Source organism: Anser brachyrhynchus (genome assembly GCF_964034855.1).
Source record: "Anser brachyrhynchus genome assembly, chromosome: 3".
In the NCBI taxonomy this organism is placed as follows: Eukaryota; Metazoa; Chordata; class Aves; order Anseriformes; family Anatidae; genus Anser; species Anser brachyrhynchus.
In genome coordinates, this window is record NC_137696.1 from 29451427 (window position 1) to 29471842 (window position 20416).

Genomic DNA, 20416 nt, shown 5'->3' on the forward strand with positions numbered 1-20416 from the left:
GTCATCTTTTCACATTTTATGCAATGGTTTTAAAATATGCAAAATCAAAAAATAATTTAGTAGAACAAGTCTTAATTTCCAGTATTAATTAATCTCTAGTCTTCAACAGAAGCCACAAAAGACACTTGAGAAAAGGTAAGAAAAACTGTATATAGAAAAAGAAAAGTTTGAACATAGGAAAGACATTTATTAATCAGTTCCTTTAACTAATACTTTAAAAGTAATTAACTTCCAAGAAATATCAACATAATTATAAAACGAAGCCCTGACAAAACAGACCTACTTTCATTGACAGGAAAAACTATTATTAAAGTGAAACGTGTAAATTATGTGAAAGAAGTAGGAAGTATCATAAGTTTCAGGAAAGGTTGCAGAATGCAGTTTGCTGACAGACTTCTCACCTTTTCCTGCTGTCTTCTTATTACATAGCTCTCCTGATTTATTTTCTGATTTCTCTGAGTATTTCTTTTTACCTATTTTTACAATGGTAGCTGACGCATCACCTTCACTCTTTGTTATAGATTTTCCTTTTCTGTCAAAAAAGGTTTCTGATTTCTTTTCTTTGATTTCATTAATGCAATTGGGATGTTCATTGTGCATCTTCCTCAAGCTGGAGTCTGATAATTTTTGCTTCTGTACATCAACACATTTTGTTTCTAAATCTTGTGGAACAGTCATACTGTGCACTTCTTCAGAATCATTACACTCAATTCCAGGAGATCGTTGTTTGTTTTTTTTATTCAATCGATTCTTAGAATTACCTGATACTGCATATAGGCAACTACCTTGTTTCTCAGTAGATTCCTCCATCGTAAGTTTATTATTTTTCAGGCTACCATCCTTCAGTAACTTATCACTTGCAAAGTACTCATTTTCTCCTACTGCTTCCCTTTTGAAAGATCTTCCTAAATTCTTCAAATCCCAAGGTACTTCTGTACCGTCTAAATGACCATTACTATCTCTGCCTTTCAACTGGCACTGTTTTTTGCCCATGACATGGTCAGATACTCCATCTTCATTTGTACCTTTTTTTACAAGATCTAATGAATTGGAATAATGAGTCTCAGCAATACCATTCTTTGCTTTCATATAAATTTCCTTAGGCTGAGTTAACAATGGTGTATTTTCCTCTTTACCACCTTGCACAGGTTTATCATTCTGTATTTTGGAGCTTTCATCTTCTGCACGAAGGCCACTTATCATGCTTGTAACTTGTTCAGTTACTGTATCGGCTACGCTGTAGCTGACTTCTCCAACAACACTAGTCAGATCATCTACAGCATTGCTGAGAGTGTCCACCAGGGAAGACACAGAGGGAAGACTCAGATTTTGGTGGAAGTTTCTGAAAAATGCCATTTGTCCAATCTATTCAGCAGCAAAACAAAATTTTATACGGAAATATCTTCCATTTCACAAACAGGTCAACATCATTTCTTCAAGTTCTATTTCATAGCTACTTGCTTTTGCTACCTCAAACTCGATACATTTACCAGGGGAGGCTGCAGCTTTGCTCTTTCCATTCAACATTCATTGAAAATAATAATTTAAGTATCAAAAATAAATATCTTGAAATGAAGCCACAAGCAACCAGCAAAATGACAGTCTTCTATCAACTGCAGCATCAACTAGCCATAATAAAATTCATTATTTTCAAAAATAAGATAACTGTGTGAGGAACGAATATGTATTTTTATTCTAACCTGCAAAGAAGAAGTTGTAAGACATTTAAATTATGACCTTTCATGAATGTCACTACAATAAGTTTTTAACATACTAACTGCACAAACACACACATAATGGAGAATTCCTGAGCCCCAAATATGTGTTGTATTTTACATAACGTAACATATTTCAAAACTCAAAGACTTGTTCTGTAGCAAAAAGAATGTTAAGAAGGAAGACTTGATTTCCAGAAGCAATAATTTTTTCTGTCTCCAAAAAAACTGAAAATTTAGCCGCACTTTTTGAAAAGGCAGAAGGAAAGAAAGTCTCAAATTGCCTATTCTGTCCTCTGGTGTTTGTCTCTTCTCTCAAGGCAGCTAACAAAGTGCATTCAATACCTGCATCTCAGAAGTACTGAAAGTTTTGTTTTAACTAAGCCTCAATATCTTTTAGGAGGTCTGCTTTTTTGTTTGTAAATACCATCCTTAAAGACATTATTAAAAAACTGTAGAGATAACTTGTTAGCCAATTACAAAGATCTACTTAGCTTCTGATGTTTTACTTCTTTAAGATTATTTTCCAAGTGAGTAAATATAATACCTGATCCAAAACGTCAGGAAAAGATTTTAAAAGGCTGAGTGAAAACTCAAAAATTCCACTCACAAATTTACTTGAGAAGATTTAATTGTACACAATTATAGGGTGATTAAAGTACGTTTAGGAGTATTCACACAGTGCAAGAGAAATATCTACATAAGTAAATGTCAACTCTTTAGTTGCACAGTGCTTGAATTTCTGCAGCTTGTGAATACAAAAGTTTCTTCCTTTCCACATAATGTAGAATGACAGTAAAGAGTCAACGCTGTATGTTTTCATCACTTGAGTAAAATGATTATCTGAGTATTTCTACACCTCCTTGTAAAAATACAGATTCTTGTAACTTGAAGTTTAATGTTATATTTTAGATACTTACAAAGTTTATCTCGTGAATTTGTTCTTGTAGTGTATCCAGAATCAAGATCTGGGAAGCCACCAACATTTTCAAAACACATCTTCTTATTAATATATAGGAAAAGTAGCAGCATGAGGATAATGAATACCCCGACAGCAGACAGGAATCCAATTGCTTCAGGAGATACTAAAAGAAACAGAGAAAGACACATACAAAAAAACAGTCTTGTAAAAATAAAACTTGTAAAAGTTTTTTACCTATCAGGATTGGTCATTAATAAACACTACTAAAGTTTCAAGTATAAGTAAGATATAATATACATCGGCTTCTTCATTAGAGTTAATGTTTAACAGTGTTGAATTTCATCAGTTTTTTCTCCTCCGATCATCTTTTCAAAGAACAGAAAGTATCTGGTTCTAGTAAGGGATGACTGACATTGTAAGTGAGAGGTTCTGCTGTAATACTGGACCCCATAATGAGACAGGACCTCTGCAGAAAATGGGGGGATTATCAGCATGCACTAAGACTGATGACTTCTGATGGAACGCCTCGGAGCATCTCCCCTTTCCAGAAGGGGCAGGAGGTTTGGCTACCTGGACTCAGGGCCAACTCAGAGACAGCACTGCTGGGGAGGGACTGGGCCCTTGCTGGCGAGGACGTTGCCTCTGCCAGCCTTGCTATGCTCAGCTTCTGGCTCCTCCTTCCTTAGGGACCAGCTGGCCCTTGCCACTCCTTAACAAACAGGATTCTGTGTGAGCAACAAAACTGAAATAAAAAGCACATGACTCTATGTTCCTTACCCTGGTATTTGTACCGCTTGCATATAAAACAAGAAAGCTATGTGAGATAAAGCATACTTAACTGAAACCTGGTAACGGAACCAAGGCTGAAGTAGACTGATTTGTCTCAGTGTGTAAAATAAAGAATATGTAATCACCACAAAGCAGATAACTGAAAGGGAGTTTTGGGCATCTTTTGTGGGAACAGAATCTTGCAAGTCCATCACAACCTAAGTATTCACAGCTGTAATACCACATAAGGCCAAGATTATTCAGGAAATTGTTTTAGAAATACAGAACCTGGGAATGGATATATGAAATGGGACCAATGAGGAAAAAGTAATTAGGGGCAGCTTTATTATTTGAAATGTGTGTTCTTCTATTTACAGAAGATTTATAAAGATTTATTGGATTCATTAATACCATTTGCAAAACCCTTGGCATTTTACATTAGGAGTGTAATATTGTGTGGCAACATCTCCCACTACATAAAACAGAGCAGGATAAAAGAAAAGTTGCCAGCAGACTCTGGCTTTGTGGAGATGCAATACAGAAAGACAAGAAGCAACAGCCAGAAGTAGCAGCAAGGAAAACCCCAGTTGGATATGGGGGCAATGATGGGTGGAATTCAGAATAAGAGGGGTTAAGCACTGGAATATACTGCCTAGATTGTCCCCCTGCAGCCCATGGGTCCCACACGGAGCAGATCTCCACGCTGCAGCCCGTGGAGGAGCCCCCAGTGGAGCAGGTGGATGTGGCCTGGAGGAGGCTGCGGCCCATGGAGAGCCCCCGCAGGAGCAGGCCCCGGGCCGGAGCTGCAGCCCGTGGAGAGGAGCCCACGCAGGAGCAGGGGGTCTGGGGGGAGCTGCCGCCCGTGGGGGACCCGTGCTGGAGCAGTTTGCTCCTGGGGGATGGACCCCGTGGTACGGAGCTGTGTGGGAGCAGTGCTTGAAGAGCTGCTGCCTGTGGGAAGGCCACAGAGGATCAGTTCGGGAAGGACGGCATCCCGTGGGAGGGACCCCACCTGGAGCAGGGGCAGGGAGTGACCATGAAAGAGTGGCAGAGAAAAAGTGTTAGAGACTGACCACAACTACCATCCCCCTGCGCTGCTTAGGGGGAGGAGGTAGAAGAGGGTGGATGGGGGAAAATGTGTTTTTAGTTTGCTTTTAGTTTATCCCTGCATTATTCTGTTAGTAATAGGCAATAAATTACATTCATATATTTTGTGTCCGTTTTGCTCATAATAATTGGTGAGTGATCTCCCAGTCCTCATCTCAAACCTTGAGTCCTTTTCATCATATTTTCTCCCCCTTTTCTTTTGAGGACTGGGAGTGAGAGAGCAGTTGTGGTGCAGTTTAGCTGCCCGGCAGGGTAAAATCAAGGTGCTCTTTCCTAAAAAAACTATACAGCAAAGAAATGCACCTTTCTAAAAGGAACTGCTCTGATTTGCACTTCCATCTTGAGCTGGACATCCAGACCTATCTGAAACAGTGCAAATAATTTTTACTCCACTTTTACCTCTGACCAAGAGATCATGTAATATTGTGCTTAAAACCCTCACCTCTCCCCCTACAACCTTCAGAAGAAAATGAACTTCCCAATGGCTTTGAACCATCCATCCTGACACAATTACTGAAGAAATACCAAAATGTCAACCAAAGACTCAAAGAAACAAAATAGAAAACCTCATTAGATTAGAATCTTGTATTTAGACAAGCTTCAGTATTTTTTTTCATGTTTTATTAGATTATATCAGAAAAGTTGGGAAAAGCATGAGCAATTTTTAATTAACTCAGTTAAGCTAGAAACTCTGTCTTATGAAGAACCAAAGGCAAAGCTAGAAATGATTGAAAGCCTTCAAGATCTCACCTTCACCTTCCAAACCACTGAAGTCCAAGACAAAACAAGAAATATAAAAACGCAGTACAACTACTGAATAGAAACAGAATTTTAAAAAAATAGTCCAATGGGGTAGAGCAGGTGAGCCTAATTTTCAATTTCAGACAACGTACAGAGACCTATATAGTTAGAGCTCCCCATCAGTCCTTCAGGATGAGACAACCTGCTGTCTTGTAGAGCAACAAGGTGAGAAAAGTGGGATTTCTGTCCATAGATGAAAGAAGGTTATAACATTATTATTATATATTTTGTTAATTGTTTTCATTAACATGAACAACTAGAAAGAAAAACGCCTTGGCTTATGCAAGTTCTTGGTTGCACATGCTACTCCGATTACCTGATATTCTCTTCAGAAGTCTGTTTGGAAATGCTTATGATTTTATTAAAATCACTTGCTATGGCTGAAGTTGATGGCAACTCTGCCTCACACTGAAGGTCTTTATATTTAATTTTCAAGAAAAGTAGTTAAGCCGTGACCAAGAATGTGCTGGAAAAAAGCACAAAAGCACAAAAATTCTGTCCCATGGGGACAGAATGCACAGAAAAAGATGACAAATTAGGAGGAACAGACAGATAAAGCAAGTGAAACCACACAAATTTATCTGAGGACAATTGCTTTTTTTATGGGAGCAGGCTGTCCTAAGCAACTTTGCCCAAATTTAACATCAACGCTGCTTTGAGCAGGAGACTGAGTTGCAATCCAGTCATTCTACAACTCTATAGTTCACAATAAAGGAGGACACTGCGTGTTTTCTTTAAACAGATTAACTGTACAATACTTTATGAGAAAAAAATTGAATTATTTCACATTTGATCTTTTAAAACTTTTTTTTTTAAACATATTGCAATGTAGTACATATAACTTTTTTTTTTATATTGTTCAGCATTCAAATTTGCTTTGATCCAACAAAATATGCACTTTAGGAACCTACAACCTAAAAGTAGCTTGAAAACACTTGTGATTTTTCCAGTACTTCCTGGATACTAATTAGTTAAAAGAGACTTAGTACAGCTCTCTCTATGGAAACACAGTATCTGATGACATCTTTCTGGAATAAAAAACATTGGCTGATAACTTATAAAAGAATGAAACTTTAGCTGTAGCAAGACTAATTATTTATGTAATTCAGTGTGAACATCGGACTTGAAAATTATATTTTAGTATAAATTTGCATCCATGTAAAGAATTTTAGAATGCTTGTTCACAGATTAAATATGTTATCAAGTTCAAAGACTTTAATATAATATCATTATAAAGCCAGAAAAAAAAGTTGTATGTCAATTTTCCACACATAAATGCATACAGATTCCCATCTATGAATGAAGGTTTTATGTATCACATTAATGCTTCAATTAATTTTGTATAGCTAAAGTGTTAACCAGGTATATTTTGTAGACAGAAATAAAGTTATGTACTGTTTTCCATACAAAACCCATCTGTGCCACATTCAGCACAGGAATTACTTTCATCCAAAACATATTAACATAAATTCTAATTTGTTTTGGCATTATTTGTACCATGAAAAGCATTTTAAAAACTCTCAAAGATTCCCAATGCTTTTTTCTAGAACCACGAACTGGCAGAAGGGCAATACTTCAGTAGTCATATTTCAAATTCAAACGTCCTATTTTAATGAACTTCACAATTATCCTCAGCTCCTATGGAAAAGCAACACGGAATGTTTGAAATTTATAATAATATAACAGTTTTAGAAACACGAAAAGAACAAATGACTTACTACAAAGTTATTAGAACTAATTGAATTGCTGGCTATGGAAATGACATAGAAAGTTATATTCACTACAGAATTATTAAATTAACAAAAGTGAATTAGCCTTGTTATTATCACTAAAATTAGAATTATTAGAACACAGAAACTTACCATCCCTTCATCTTAAATATCAAATTAGCATCCTTCTCTAATACAGCTTTCTTGTTACTAAACATTTTTTTCTTTTCCAAAACAGATTTTAAACTCTTCAGAAAATATTTGCATCTTCAAATAAATATAACCAAACAAAAATCTTCAGATGTATTAAAAAGTACTTTTTAAAATATGTATCCACATACACAAACCTATACTGTATTTAATATCTGTATTGTCCAGTCAAGTATGCTTGGAGCTTTCACTGCACATCTTACGGCTTACTTAGCCAGTAAAGTATGAAGCCACACATCTACCTCAGTGATGTTTTAATTATTCATTTACAAATGCAATACTATCTCTTCCGTGCACAAATTAAATAACTAGGGGAACAATCCGAAGTAATTCAATTGCCTTTACAACCCTAGCATAAAAGCATTTGAAATGAAAAAGGTAGCTCATTTTTCGTTTCAAAGCTTATTTTTATTTTTTTTTATACAACTTGATCTAAAATATTTCAGTCTTTTTTAATTCTCTTAAATATAGAGGAGCACTGCTATTTGCATTTTGTCCTGCAGAAGCATTACATAGTTATTAGATCCACTAATTTGACATTATTCATTATTAGATCCATCGTTGACATTACGTGAAATTAACCTGTAATGTCCAGCTCAGAAATATTTTTAATTCAAACACTATTTATTGCCACATCGCTTCATACCAACTTTCTGACTTGAAGAGAAATTAACATATCTTCAGAAAACAGGTTACTGAACCACAAAATAACATTTATACCTTGAGTGCCTTTTGTCAATGTTTAAATTATTTATCTTGACACAGCACATGTTTATTTCTCACAAACTAGTCATGTCATAATGGGGAAAAAAAAACAACCAAACACAAACCCCCATGCCTCTGAGACAACTTTGAAGTAAAATACCCGTCTGACTGTTTATTTAACAGGAGTAAGAACTGCACTTCCATGTGTGCTGGTTTACAAGTAAATATTTTTCCTATTATGAATAATTACATAATATGGTCTCTTCTGTAAGTGTAAGTAACTGAACCCGTTTCTAAACTTTTTTTTAAAAAAAGGTGATGTCAATACACAAAGTTCACAACTGAAAAGAATTTAGTTTACACTTTCAACACTTTAAATATCTATATCCAGTATATTAGCTTGAGACATGCAGTTTTAAGTGAATATAAACAGGAAATGACAATTGAATTTCAATGCAGTACTGAAAAGAGCATTCCCTAAATAAGAAAACTATTAACAATTTTTAGTAACATGAACCTTTCTGAAGTTTGAAAGACTGACAGAATGAAATCAGGATGAAAGTACTTATTTAACTTTCTATCTGGAATAGCAATGCCCTTCAAAAATTTCTATTTATATACCTTTCAAAGTAATACTGTGGAAAAGAGAAAACTGACATTATCTGAAGCGATACAAGATGCCATTTAAAGGGTAATTTATTAAAAAAAAAGTCATACACAACATTAAGTAAAAAAACAAATGTGCTTGCTTACATGAAAAAAATTACTGCATGACAACAGCTACCCTGCCATAATGCCAGTGTTGCCTTTATTCTAGTTGAAAGCTCTCTGGAATAACAGCAGGTTTTTTTCACCATTTGGGTTATGTCTCTTCATCCTGGCTGAAGGGTATCTGTACTGCTATAGAGATAAAGCCAGACACCACCATCACCCCTTTTTTGTTTTGTTTTTTCTTTTTACAAGTACTAGTTTATTTAATTTTATTATGAGCACTTAAATTACTTGACTATTTACTTCAAACAGAGTTCAACATACTTTGTAATTTAGTGTTAAAAAGGCCTTGGTTCAGCACGTTAACTATTCACATACATAACTGCACAGAATACTTGTAGCAACTTTCATACTGCTGCTGCAGATCGTCATTTACAGGATTTCTTCCCTTTTCTTTTAAAATACCAAGCTAAAATTGTCTTTTAGAGATAAATGTAATTATATGAAAAGGAGGACCTTGGGCTCTGAATAATCACTGAACTAAGAAAGAATTTAGGAGTAACAGAAGCCATAGTCTGAAATGAAGATTTAAACTTTTGACAGAAATCTTTAAATTCGTAAATCCTTGTGAGCTGAGGGTGTTCTCAGCCTGCCACCCCTGCTGATTTACTAGTCCCTCGATGTCTTCTCTCTCTAATATGGAACACATCTACTTGTAAGTAGTAACTCACAACAGAAATCTCTGAAAGAAAACAGCAAAGGAAACACTGCATTTCTACTTAGAATAGACATAGATCAGGGGATACTCTTGATTACCTTCAAATCCCAATAATCTGTTGCAATCATATAGCATGTCACATGCCTGTATTCTCCACATGGTGGGTGAGAGAACAGCAGTGATCATAGATATTTAATGGATATTTAACTCAGATAATCCTCCCAGTGCAAAAGCGTTAGAGACCTGCACAGACCTAGAGGCTTGTGCTGTCTAAATCCATAATTACTACAAAGTTGCCCTCTGATACCAGGGAAAAATCCACGTAATAAAAATCCTTTATAATCGCATTGCTATTAATTGTAATGGTTAATTGGAAAAAAGTGCTGGACAAGCCAGAATTGCTAAACAGCACCATGATTAACTAGCATATGTAGCAAAGTATTGTGCTGTAGAAATTTCAATACAAACATTTTAAGTGAAGAAATGCCAGGAAATCAAAGTTTGGATATTGCAAAGTTCTTAGCAAGCTTTGTGTTTAAGAAAGGGAATTGAGACAGCTGGAACTACAAGACCCCAGCAGATGCTGCTTTCCAAAGGACTACAAAACACAGGAGAGCAAACAGAGATGTACTTTGCTTCCTGAAGGGGTATAAATCACCAGAAGGAGAAGTACTTGTTTCATATTATACTTTCGCTAGTCCAAAACGTATCAACCCAGATTAGCTTTCTAACAGAGAGTAAGATTTAGTATTTACTCTAATGTTGTTAATCCTGCTTGATTACTTTTATTTTTCCAATGAAAGTATCACCCAAATCTATTAAGTTTAGTATTCTCAGAACAAAATACATAAAGTTTCATGTGTTTCTAAACTAAAACAAAATACCTGTATTTCTCTATTTAAAGTTAATTACTGCACAACTATGAATAGATGAGTTACTATTTTCTGAGTATATTAAAGAAGTAGCTTGAATTGCATAAAGTTTTAATAAAAGTTATATTCCTATCTGTAAAAAGGGAAAATGCCGTTAACTTGGCGCTTTTCCTATCTGAACCTTAAAATGAGTAGAAACAACATATATTTATTTGTAATGTAAAACATTACTGTGAGCTTAAATAAATTAAAGAAATTTGCTACCATCTGTGGTCTCATATTTCTCATGACAAAGAACTATTAGCACAAGAAGCTCTACCAACTGGATGGTGACCAAGATGAAGGAAAAATGATTTTGTTTCTTTTTCAGTAGCATTTATTTAGTGTAAACTACCAAAAACTTCAATATAACTTGAATATCAGATGCAGTTAACTTTAAAATAAAAAAAAAAAAAGTTTGTAGTTGTAACAGGAAGCTCATGAATAAGTATTTATTACCACTTCAATGAAATGCAACTGGCAACTTAACATTCAGATACATGCAAATAGATGAGGATAGTTGACCACAAAGTTAAAAAGGACATAGTTCTACTTAGAATATACTTCTGACAAAACAAAAATTCATACCATCTTTTCAAAATTATTATTAGAAGTGACATTTTACATTATCAGCCAAAGACATTGTCTCCTTGCAACTTCTTTCTTTTGCATATTAAAGACCACTTCTGTTCCATTATTAGTCACAAAGACGGTTTGCTGAATAATTTCCTTTGTTTGTAAGACTGCTACAACAGAAAGAACATCTTGCAAAGAAAAAAGGTCTTATAAAAATAGTTATAAAAAATCTGAGCAACTCAGACCTCAGTCAGATACTCGATCTACATTTCCATGAATTAAATACAAAACACATTGCCGAGTTGGAAGTATCACTTTACATTACTTCAAAAATACACAAATGAACAATGAAAGGTGAAAGAGACCTGAAAATAAAGTATAAAATGCATGATCATGTTAATGAGACTTTCATATCATACAGTGAATATTATACATATCAGAACGCATTAAAGATAGGAGTTCTTCAGTTATAGTTCAATATGATAAACACTCATCACCTGTCCAGCTCATCTGTACAAACAGAACCTGAAAAACAGCCTTAATTAAGATATTAGTACATCTAACAACAGCTAACTCCAAGTTAGACTAGCAGCCTAGCTACAGTGCACTACACAGCCAAAGACGCATGTTTCTGGTCTGTTCTCAAGTCCCCTAAATTCTGTTATGCCCATAGCAAATAAGCAAAGGAACAGCTTACATAATTCTCATGATTCTCTCAAAAACAGGTGGGTGTTACCAGCCAGAAAAAAGGCAGACCTTTACCAGAGTAGAATAAGCAGCAGAAGTACATTTCAGAAAACCCCGTCCTGCTCTTTTGCTATGTTAAGAACCCAAAGGGACTGAACTAAACCAAGCAGGGCTACTCCTTCCTTAGACATGTCTTGAACTTGAATTGTCAGACAACAGGTATAAATTTGAAAATAAGCACATCTCCAAACTTGCAGTAAGTGAAAATAGAAGCAAGCAAGAAGTTCACCTGTAATACAAGGAAAAATCTTTTTCCATTTTCAATTTCCAGATTTCAACAATGTGTAAATACAACACCATATACACAGTTCAACCACTATGCTACATTACACACAGAAGTGACATATTTCAATGCTGTATTACCAAATTTCTTGAGTAATTGATTGTATTTCCCTAAAGTACTTTATTTTCTTTAGCTGGGAAGTGTCTTGTTCTATATTTTGCAACCACCAGATGTTACATAATTGCCTTAATATATGCACATTTTTCAAGACATGTGTAGTATATTTACGTAATTATAAGAAGCTTTTATTTAAATATATATAAATTAGTTTTTAAGGTTTTGCAAAAAAAGTTTATCAGTCTTCTTACCCCTAATCAACTTTTTAGACATGGTTCACAAACCTGTATGAATCCGCAAAAGGAAACCGTACAAACAAGACACCACAGATATATGCAGTCCTTCATGTACAGATTAGAAGTAGACCCACCACAGTCTACCTTGCACTTCTGTGAAGCCACAACAACATTATGTGAAGTGGGAGCAGCCCCTACCTGGCATCACCTTTAGTTAGCAGATCTGAGTTCTGTATTGGTACTGTATCGATATCATTCACATGAATTCAGACTATCTCAGATATTCAGTAAGCATTACAACCAGTACTGGCACACCTTTGAGTCTTAGAAAGCTAAAAAATAAATCTACAACTCTAATTAGTTTTATTCGATTCAGCAGAAGCATTGATAACTTCAAAGAAACTTTAATGATGCTTTTAAATGAAAACTCAACTCTTCTGCATCGTTTGTAGTCCTGGCACTGCAGCATGGAGTACATAAGAAAATCACAGAAGGGTTTGGGTTGAAAGGGACCTTAAAGATCTCCTCGTTCCACCCCCCCTGCCATGGGCAGGGACACCTCCCACTAGACCAGGCTGCCCATAGCCACATCCAGCCTGGCCTTGAACACTTTCAGCAAGGAGGCATCCACAACTTATGATAAAAAAAAACAATTATATAAATAAATAAATGAAAAATGAAATTTCATATGATTTTAACAACTGAATATATTCCATAGCAGAAATTTCAGTTTTGCATTTTATTTTTACAGTTATGCCTTCATACAGGTATTTAATAATGTGAGCTCAATGGTGAGGCCACACAGAGCCTTGCAGACCTTTCTGGTCCTTTTCTCCATTTCGGCATCAGGGATCCCAAAGTTCTTACTTCCTTAGCAAAAATGAGTGAGCAGACAAGAAAGATAATTTACGAATTAATTTGTTTGCTAACCAGCAAGAAAAATTGATCACCAACAGACGTTCTTCAAGTTTTATAACCCTTGTATAAATTCTAGTTATATGCCATCCCTCAAAACCAGAAGTTTTCTGTTGCATTATCCATAGAAGACACACGCCTGCTTGCTTTACTCTTTTCCCTATTTAGCACAGGAGAAGGGAGAAGGAACATCCCTGTTTACCATATTAGCTGCTTCTCAGAGACAACATATTTGGAAGGACTATGAGAAAGATGGACAAACAAAGCACAGACGTGCACTAGATATCTTGATGAACTCTGGTTACTTACTCTGGTTACTTACCACTAACTTTCTTTGAAAGATTCCACACGAGCACTCTAGCTACAGTCACCAGGCAGTCACCTACTGCCATCTGGCAGAAGGTATCGTAGGCTTTCAAGCGACTATCAAAAGCAGAGCCATTTTGTCAAACACCTTGATGAAAATGAATGAATAAATGCTAGGAGTGTGCAAGTGCATTCCTCTGGTACCCACAGCCACGCGGATGCCAGTGAAGAGCGAGAGGGGGACAGTGCACCTCGCACCAAACAAGTCAAGAGTACGGGGAATTTTCCATGTGTTAATGTGAATACTTCATTTGTCCATTGAACTTCCACAGTGACTTCATGAGCCAAAGAAGCCTTTGTTTTCATGGCACAGTCAAGAGATGGCAAAGGGGAAGGTCTCTATGCCACAAAACTTTTCAGCTTGCTCCTATGTAAGGTTGAAATGAGTATCCAGGGGCATTAGGGACAGGGCTGGGAGGTCCTGATGGGACCAGTTCCAGATTCCTGGTGGCCAGGAATTCTCAGATTGGAAAGGACTTCATATTCTGAGCAGGTAAATACGGATCCAGATCACGCACCCAGATCCTGGCAAACAAGCAAGCCTGGACACCAGGCACAAAGCAATCCTTAGGAGCCTGGCCATTGGTCAGACTAAAAAAAAAAAAAAAAAAAAAACACATTTTGAATGCACCAAAACGCATCAGATGTTGTGAAGTCTTAGATAAAGTAATCAATATATTAAATGCAAGGAATCAGAGCACTACACAACTGGAAGACGTGTAGTACAATAGCAAGCACATTCTGCTTTATATGCACGTCAAGCAGAGAGAGGACAGACAAAAATGCACCCGTTCCACACACTACAAGCAGAAATGTATCAGTGACACGGCAGGGCATATGGAGCACACAAGGTTACAAGAATATACACGGAAACTCATCTAAAGGAAAAAGGAACCCAGCCAACTACAGGTATAAATGGCACTAAGAGGATACTTCCCTTTTAATCACACTTATCCCTAGGCTAATTTATAACTAATGCTAAAACACACTCCATGCAACCATTAAAAATTCATTTATAGTATCTGATCAATCACTAAAGCAGATTAGACTCCAATGTCCAAATATCACACAGAACCTTAAAAAGATACACCTCTCTTCATTTGGGCTTCCCAGCAATAACAAAAACAAAGTGCTGCCTCCAAGAATGCACGCTTTTTTCTTAAAATCAGTACAATACCCTGAAATAAAAAGGGGCTAGCAAGATTAATGGACTACGCAACATCATCAGTAGGCTTCCTGAACTTTCTAGTTCAATGAGTTTCATAATTCAGAAAGAAAACCAGGGCCTATTACAGAAAGAATACAGAGCACTGTGGGCACTGACTTATCCATCAAGGGGAAGACAGAGACAGCAATAAAGAGCGTAAAAAAAAAAAAAGAAAGAAAGAAAGAAAGAACAAGCTCCCCCTCAAATGAGAAAGAAGTTACAGAAAGCAAGAATGGAATGATTTAGAGTTTTAAAAAAGCAGAGAAGTGTTTTTAATTACAATACTGTCAAATCACATACAAGTCTCAATTATTCTTTCAATAAGTTATTTGGAAAAGAACTTTTGGCCATAAAGCTGTTTTTCACTTCAACTGGCAGACTAAATTTTGACACTAGCAGATAGTACATATATATTTTTAAAATATATTAAAACCTAAATTGTTGCAATGGGAACTAAGATTTATTCACAGGCCAAACAAAATTTCTTCCTACCACGAATGATGTAATAGGAATTTAACAATACCAGGGAGCCTGTCTAACAGTTAGCTCTTGTCAAGTCTAGCAGCCCTCCTCATCCTCTTCTGCCACATTTTCTTACTCTTTACTTTTTGAAAGCACTGAATACTCTTCTGACCTAAGACGCGTAGATGTGGTGCTTACGGATGTGCTTTTGTGGTAGACTTGACCGTGCTAGGTTAACAGTTGGACTTGGTGATCTTAAAGGTCTTTTCCAACCTAAATGATTCTCTGATTCTAATGGTGAGTCAATTCAAGGAACTAAGCCTTGAAGAAATTATACTTTTTTTGGTAAGATTAGCCATCAAATCAGAACACAGACACTCAGCAACACCACTGCAAGGGAAGAAGAAATGAGTGTAGGGCTGGCAAAAGGAGAGGGCAGAAGACAGAACTGTATCTTGTCACTGTATCACCTGAGCTGTACCATCAAACTGCAACTTCAGCCACTGTAACTCAGCTTTAAACCTATGAAAGCCCTCTCTTGAGCATAGTTCTGTTTCATATTCTACCCATTCCTGGCGTTATTTCTGACAGAGTCGTTTTCAAAGAAGTCTGTGTCATGAGGACCTCAAGAACACATAGGAAGAAATTGCCAGTCCACTATATCACTTATTTAAAATACCCTCACAACAATCAATCACTACTTGAAATCAAATCAACCTACAAAAATCTGAAAGTACAGGGCAAAGATCAAAGTTTATGTATTTTGTGGTTTCCTATCACAGATGAACAACATTAACAACTTCCATGTAACTCAGGGACTATTGGAAGAAAAGTTTATATTTTCATGAAAATTCATTTTATTTCGCAAATTTCAAGTTTTCATTTTATTTTTTTTAAGTGACAATGTCAGCATCAAAAGATTTTACAATGCAAACGTGCAACATTAAGATCCAGAAAATGTGAGACATTAACATTAGGTAGCAGATATCTCAGCAGTACTATTCACAAGCTAAGAAGTTAACTTTCACAAATCATTGCTTACCTTTTCTAATGCAGATTAACTCATGTACACCACAAGTTCGTTCACCACCTATTTGGAAATAAATCATTAGAAAATATTAGCAATTAAAATGTACTTGGCTTCTTAATAAGACTTACAAACAGCATGAAAGAAAAAGCTGCAAAACATAATATTTAATAAAAATGCAAAAGACAGTTTTCTCCAAAGGATATCCTGAATAAATTGAAAACTTGCTAAATTAATAAATGTATCTTTGGCTTAACATTGCTAGCAACAGTGCAATTTGAAGAGTTTTACAGAGAATTTATACTGACAAAAAAATGCAAGCAAATTAACTGAAACCATACTAAAACTATTTGCCAAATATAAAGCTTGATTTCCTGTTCTGAGGGAACTATCGTCTACAGAAGATTTCTCAAAACGTCAGAAATATTGGTAACACAACAGAACACCAAAATAATGTTTTGAGGCAGGACAAAAAAAAAAAAAAAAAAAAGAAAGCCTGTAACTAAAGGCTGGGTTTATCTGGAATTTATCTTCAAGAGTCTTGTTGGGGTTTTACTTAAGCTTTTAAACAGCTGTACAGAATTTGAGAAAATAAGGGAATAACAAAGTTGTTGGTAGAAATATTATACTTTAAATTTCAATAGAAAAACATTTTAATGTTATAACTACAGCTAGTGAAGAAAAGACTAACGGATAACATACCCAGTAAGGACACTGAAAGAACCACAATGGAAGAAGAATACAAGCAGTCAACTGAATTGAAATAGGAAAGTGTGACACTGGGGGATCTGTAGGGACCTACTACTGAGCGCCGCAGCCAGAGGAACAGGCAGTTACAAGCCATTGAAGAGATTCTTTTAATGGTATTGAGAAACTGTTGGAAGAGTTGATTTTTATTATCATGACTTTATATTGAATGAATTTACAGTATTCATCATCTTGTTCTCTATTAAGTAAAACATTTTGGAATGATATTCCCCACGGTCAAACCTTTAGCAACACCAAACTGTGGCCTGCCTTAACTGAACCCTAATGCCCACTAAGCCTTTTGCCACTGACAAAGGTCCATGTTTATCTGAACAGAACACAGAACTGAAGGGCTCTGATCACACAGATCACCATACATGGTGCTCTTAAACTTCATGAAAATACAAAACTGTTCCAAAAAACCACAATCCATATATGTCAATCTCTATAGGATTCCAAACACTTCACAACACTCTAAAACAAACTCCAGATAATAAAATTCTTTCCATCTCAAAAAAAACACATGGAAATCTGTCATACATCACTTACTACTCTTCTTCATTCCATAATAAAGGAACTATGTCATATAATAAAGGATGTTATGATACAATATCAGCTGATATTTAAAACTCATAACTGATAACATCGCCAGCTGCTGTTATTATTGTTTTAAGAAGATGCATATATTTGTAGTGAAACTTACATTCTAAATAAATAATGGTAGGAAATGCATATATTAGAGAAAGAAGGATAAAAAGGACCAAATAAGTGGAATAAAACAACTTCTACAACAAAATTAAATGTCTGTGAGATATGAAGTCAGAAAGCATCCTCATTTTGAGCATACAATGCAACTATTGTTTTTAATACTCAGCAATCTGAAATACAAGCCTCAAAGATACTCTTGAATGGGAAATCAAAAATCAATGACCCTGATTATCCCAGAACTTCTTTACAGCCACCATCATTACAGAACACAGCAACGTAAGAGTGCTCTTCTAGATAGCAAAGAGTGCTCTTCTAGGAACTGACCAGTATCATTCTTACGTTTTGCTTTCAACATCTTTTCTGAGTAAGAAAAAATTGGTTTAAAAGAAACTGTTTTTATGACAGAAATGCATTAAAAAAAATCAGATTTGGGGAGAAGATTACAGTCTTCTTTCAAGTCAGTGCAGTCATCCTCAGGCTACAAAAGAGAAATTCAGAGCGACTGTAACACTTGTCTCTAGATTTTCTCCTCCCGATAGACTTAAATTCAGAAGTGAAAAAAAAGTTACTGAAAAAAAAAAAAACATTTTTTTATTCCACAAGTGCTAGGCAGTTAAAAATAAAGATTCACATAGAAATGACTGTGAGAAGACCAGTGAGCAGCATTAGACTTTACTTTGCACTCAGTGACTTCAACAAGCATGAAATCTCATTATAAATTAATGTTAGTTGTGCATTTTGCATTGGTACCTTCTGTTTTCAAGAATACGTGTAAATGATTGAAAAAGCTATTTAAGACATTGTAATGTTCTACTAAATAAAGCCTTTACATTAAGCCTTCTACTGTTTTTTAATCCACTACAACACTATACAGCAAATGTACAAAACTTAACACGCATTCGTTCAGGACTTAAATTTTGTCTTTTTTTTGTCCTGGAAGCTCCCAAATTATATGTCTTATTTAATGGGCGACTAATCTTTTACTCTTTCAAAACCACTTTTGAATGGAAACTGACTGTTGAATAAAAATACATCATGAACTACGTGTTCTGAAAGCAAAGTTGAAGAAAGCATCTTTGATATTTAACGAATTTATTAAACACAAAATATTATCCTCACGTGACTCAGGCAGATTTTGTTTTCCCTAGTGCTCTTCAAAATCGTGGAACTAATACATTTTTCACACCTTGCTTTTACTCACAGTTTAACAAATGAACACAAGTTTTCCTGTCTTTCCAACTCCCGAGAAGGCTCTCAGCTTTGAATAACCTTGTCATTGAAATAAACTAAAGTGTAAATATGAAAACATTCTACATGACAGCAAGGTGTCAACTGTTAACCCAGCACTCCTGCAGGCTGAAAAGGCTGGCTTTGTGTCTGTTAGCCCACAAATCCCACTGGTATGACCCTCTTAAATTTTACAGTCTTCAAATGTTAAAGTAATTAAGTTTAATATAGTGGTGGGTCACCATGCTTTTATAGTTAATAGTCTGATTTAGATACAAATTATTATTAATTCTACTTCATCATGACTGTGAACATCTTTTCTATTTAACAGTTTAAAGTTTTAAGTGGTTTTGCATATAAGATGAAGTAATACTGTACCCAAAATGCTGTAGAATAAAAACTGAGGATATGAGAAAAACTGGGAATGAAGCTTTTCATATCTTTTCAGATAATGGAGGCAAAATGAGAAATAATGAAAGATGAATTAATTTTATAATTATACATTCAAACACTTTAGTTTTCTTGAGTTAGACTGACCATCTAGTGGCCCTAAGATCTACATCATTCAAACATGTAGCACAAACTGAACAGACAGAGACTTTACTTACAACAAAAGGCAGCTGCTGAAACATTTGACAAAGTTTAATTTTCTCAATTTAAATTCTCAATTTAAAATGAAGATTTTGTACCCCGAGCCTCTATCTGTGAGGATGACTATCATAATTTATTGCACCAAAAACACGTAAAGATGTTCACCAAAGAAAAAAACTACACCTCAGTTTTGTATTGATTATATTGTAACATTTCATTTCCTTCTGAATTTTGAATTGTACTAGTTTCAAAGGTCTGCTATGTTTGGACTCGAGTTGAAACTCCATTACCAGGTGCTGAAAGTAATCAGCTAGAAAACTGGGAGCAACCTGTGGCTCCCTGAGAGACTCCAGAGCACGATCGTCCTCGAAGGAGGTTTCTCAGGGCCTCAACCAACCAAGATCTGCAAGGACAGAAATTCTGACAGCTGGTTCACAGTGGTGCCATTGTGAACATGTCTTCCTTATACCCAGTCAGGATTTCCCATTTTAGCCCACGCCTGCTACCTCACGTGCATTCACTGTGCACTCAAAGAATCCACCTCCCTTTCCCAAGCCCCTCCTGATATGCCAAGTACTACAGCCCGCCACCAGCTTCGCAGCTCTCTTCTGGAATCCCTCGTGTGCCGATCTGTCTCACACCGGGTTAACAGCCCACACTGCTGCTGAGGCATGCGGCTGATCCACTTCCAACTTGCTGACCACCAGGACCTCGGGGCTCTTTTGTGCAGAATCCTAGAATCATTAAGGTTGGAAAAGCCTTCCAAGGTCATCTGGTCCAACCATCCCCCTACCACCAATATCACCCACTAAACCATGTCCCTAAGCACCACGTCCAACCTTTCCTTGAACACCCCCAGGGACAGTGACTGCACCACCTTTCTGGGCAACCCGTCCCAATGCCTGACTGCTCTTTCTGAGAAGAAATGTCTCCTCATTTCCAACCTGAACCTCCCCTGGAGCAACTTGAGGCCATTCCCTCTAGTCCTGT

At 36.0% G+C, this 20416-nt stretch overlaps 1 protein-coding gene across 7 annotated transcripts in view; it reads right to left on the minus strand.

Moving 5' to 3' along the window:
* Window positions 1-20416, minus strand: part of SYT14 (synaptotagmin 14) — an 88494-nt gene that overhangs the window by 59908 nt on the left and 8170 nt on the right. For 3 of the 7 annotated variants that reach the window (XM_080586342.1, XM_080586339.1, XM_080586340.1), the window contains exons 2-3: window positions 16169-16216; window positions 2636-2800 (exon numbers count right to left, since the gene is read on the minus strand). In XM_080586342.1, the coding sequence (XP_080442468.1) occupies window positions 2636-2800; window positions 16169-16216 (213 nt within the window). Of the gene's footprint in view, window positions 1-401; window positions 1697-2635; window positions 2801-3207; window positions 16103-16168; window positions 16217-20416 lie in introns of those variants that run through there. The other 4 variants (XM_080586338.1, XM_080586337.1, XM_080586336.1 and 1 more) reach the window with 2 other exon arrangements.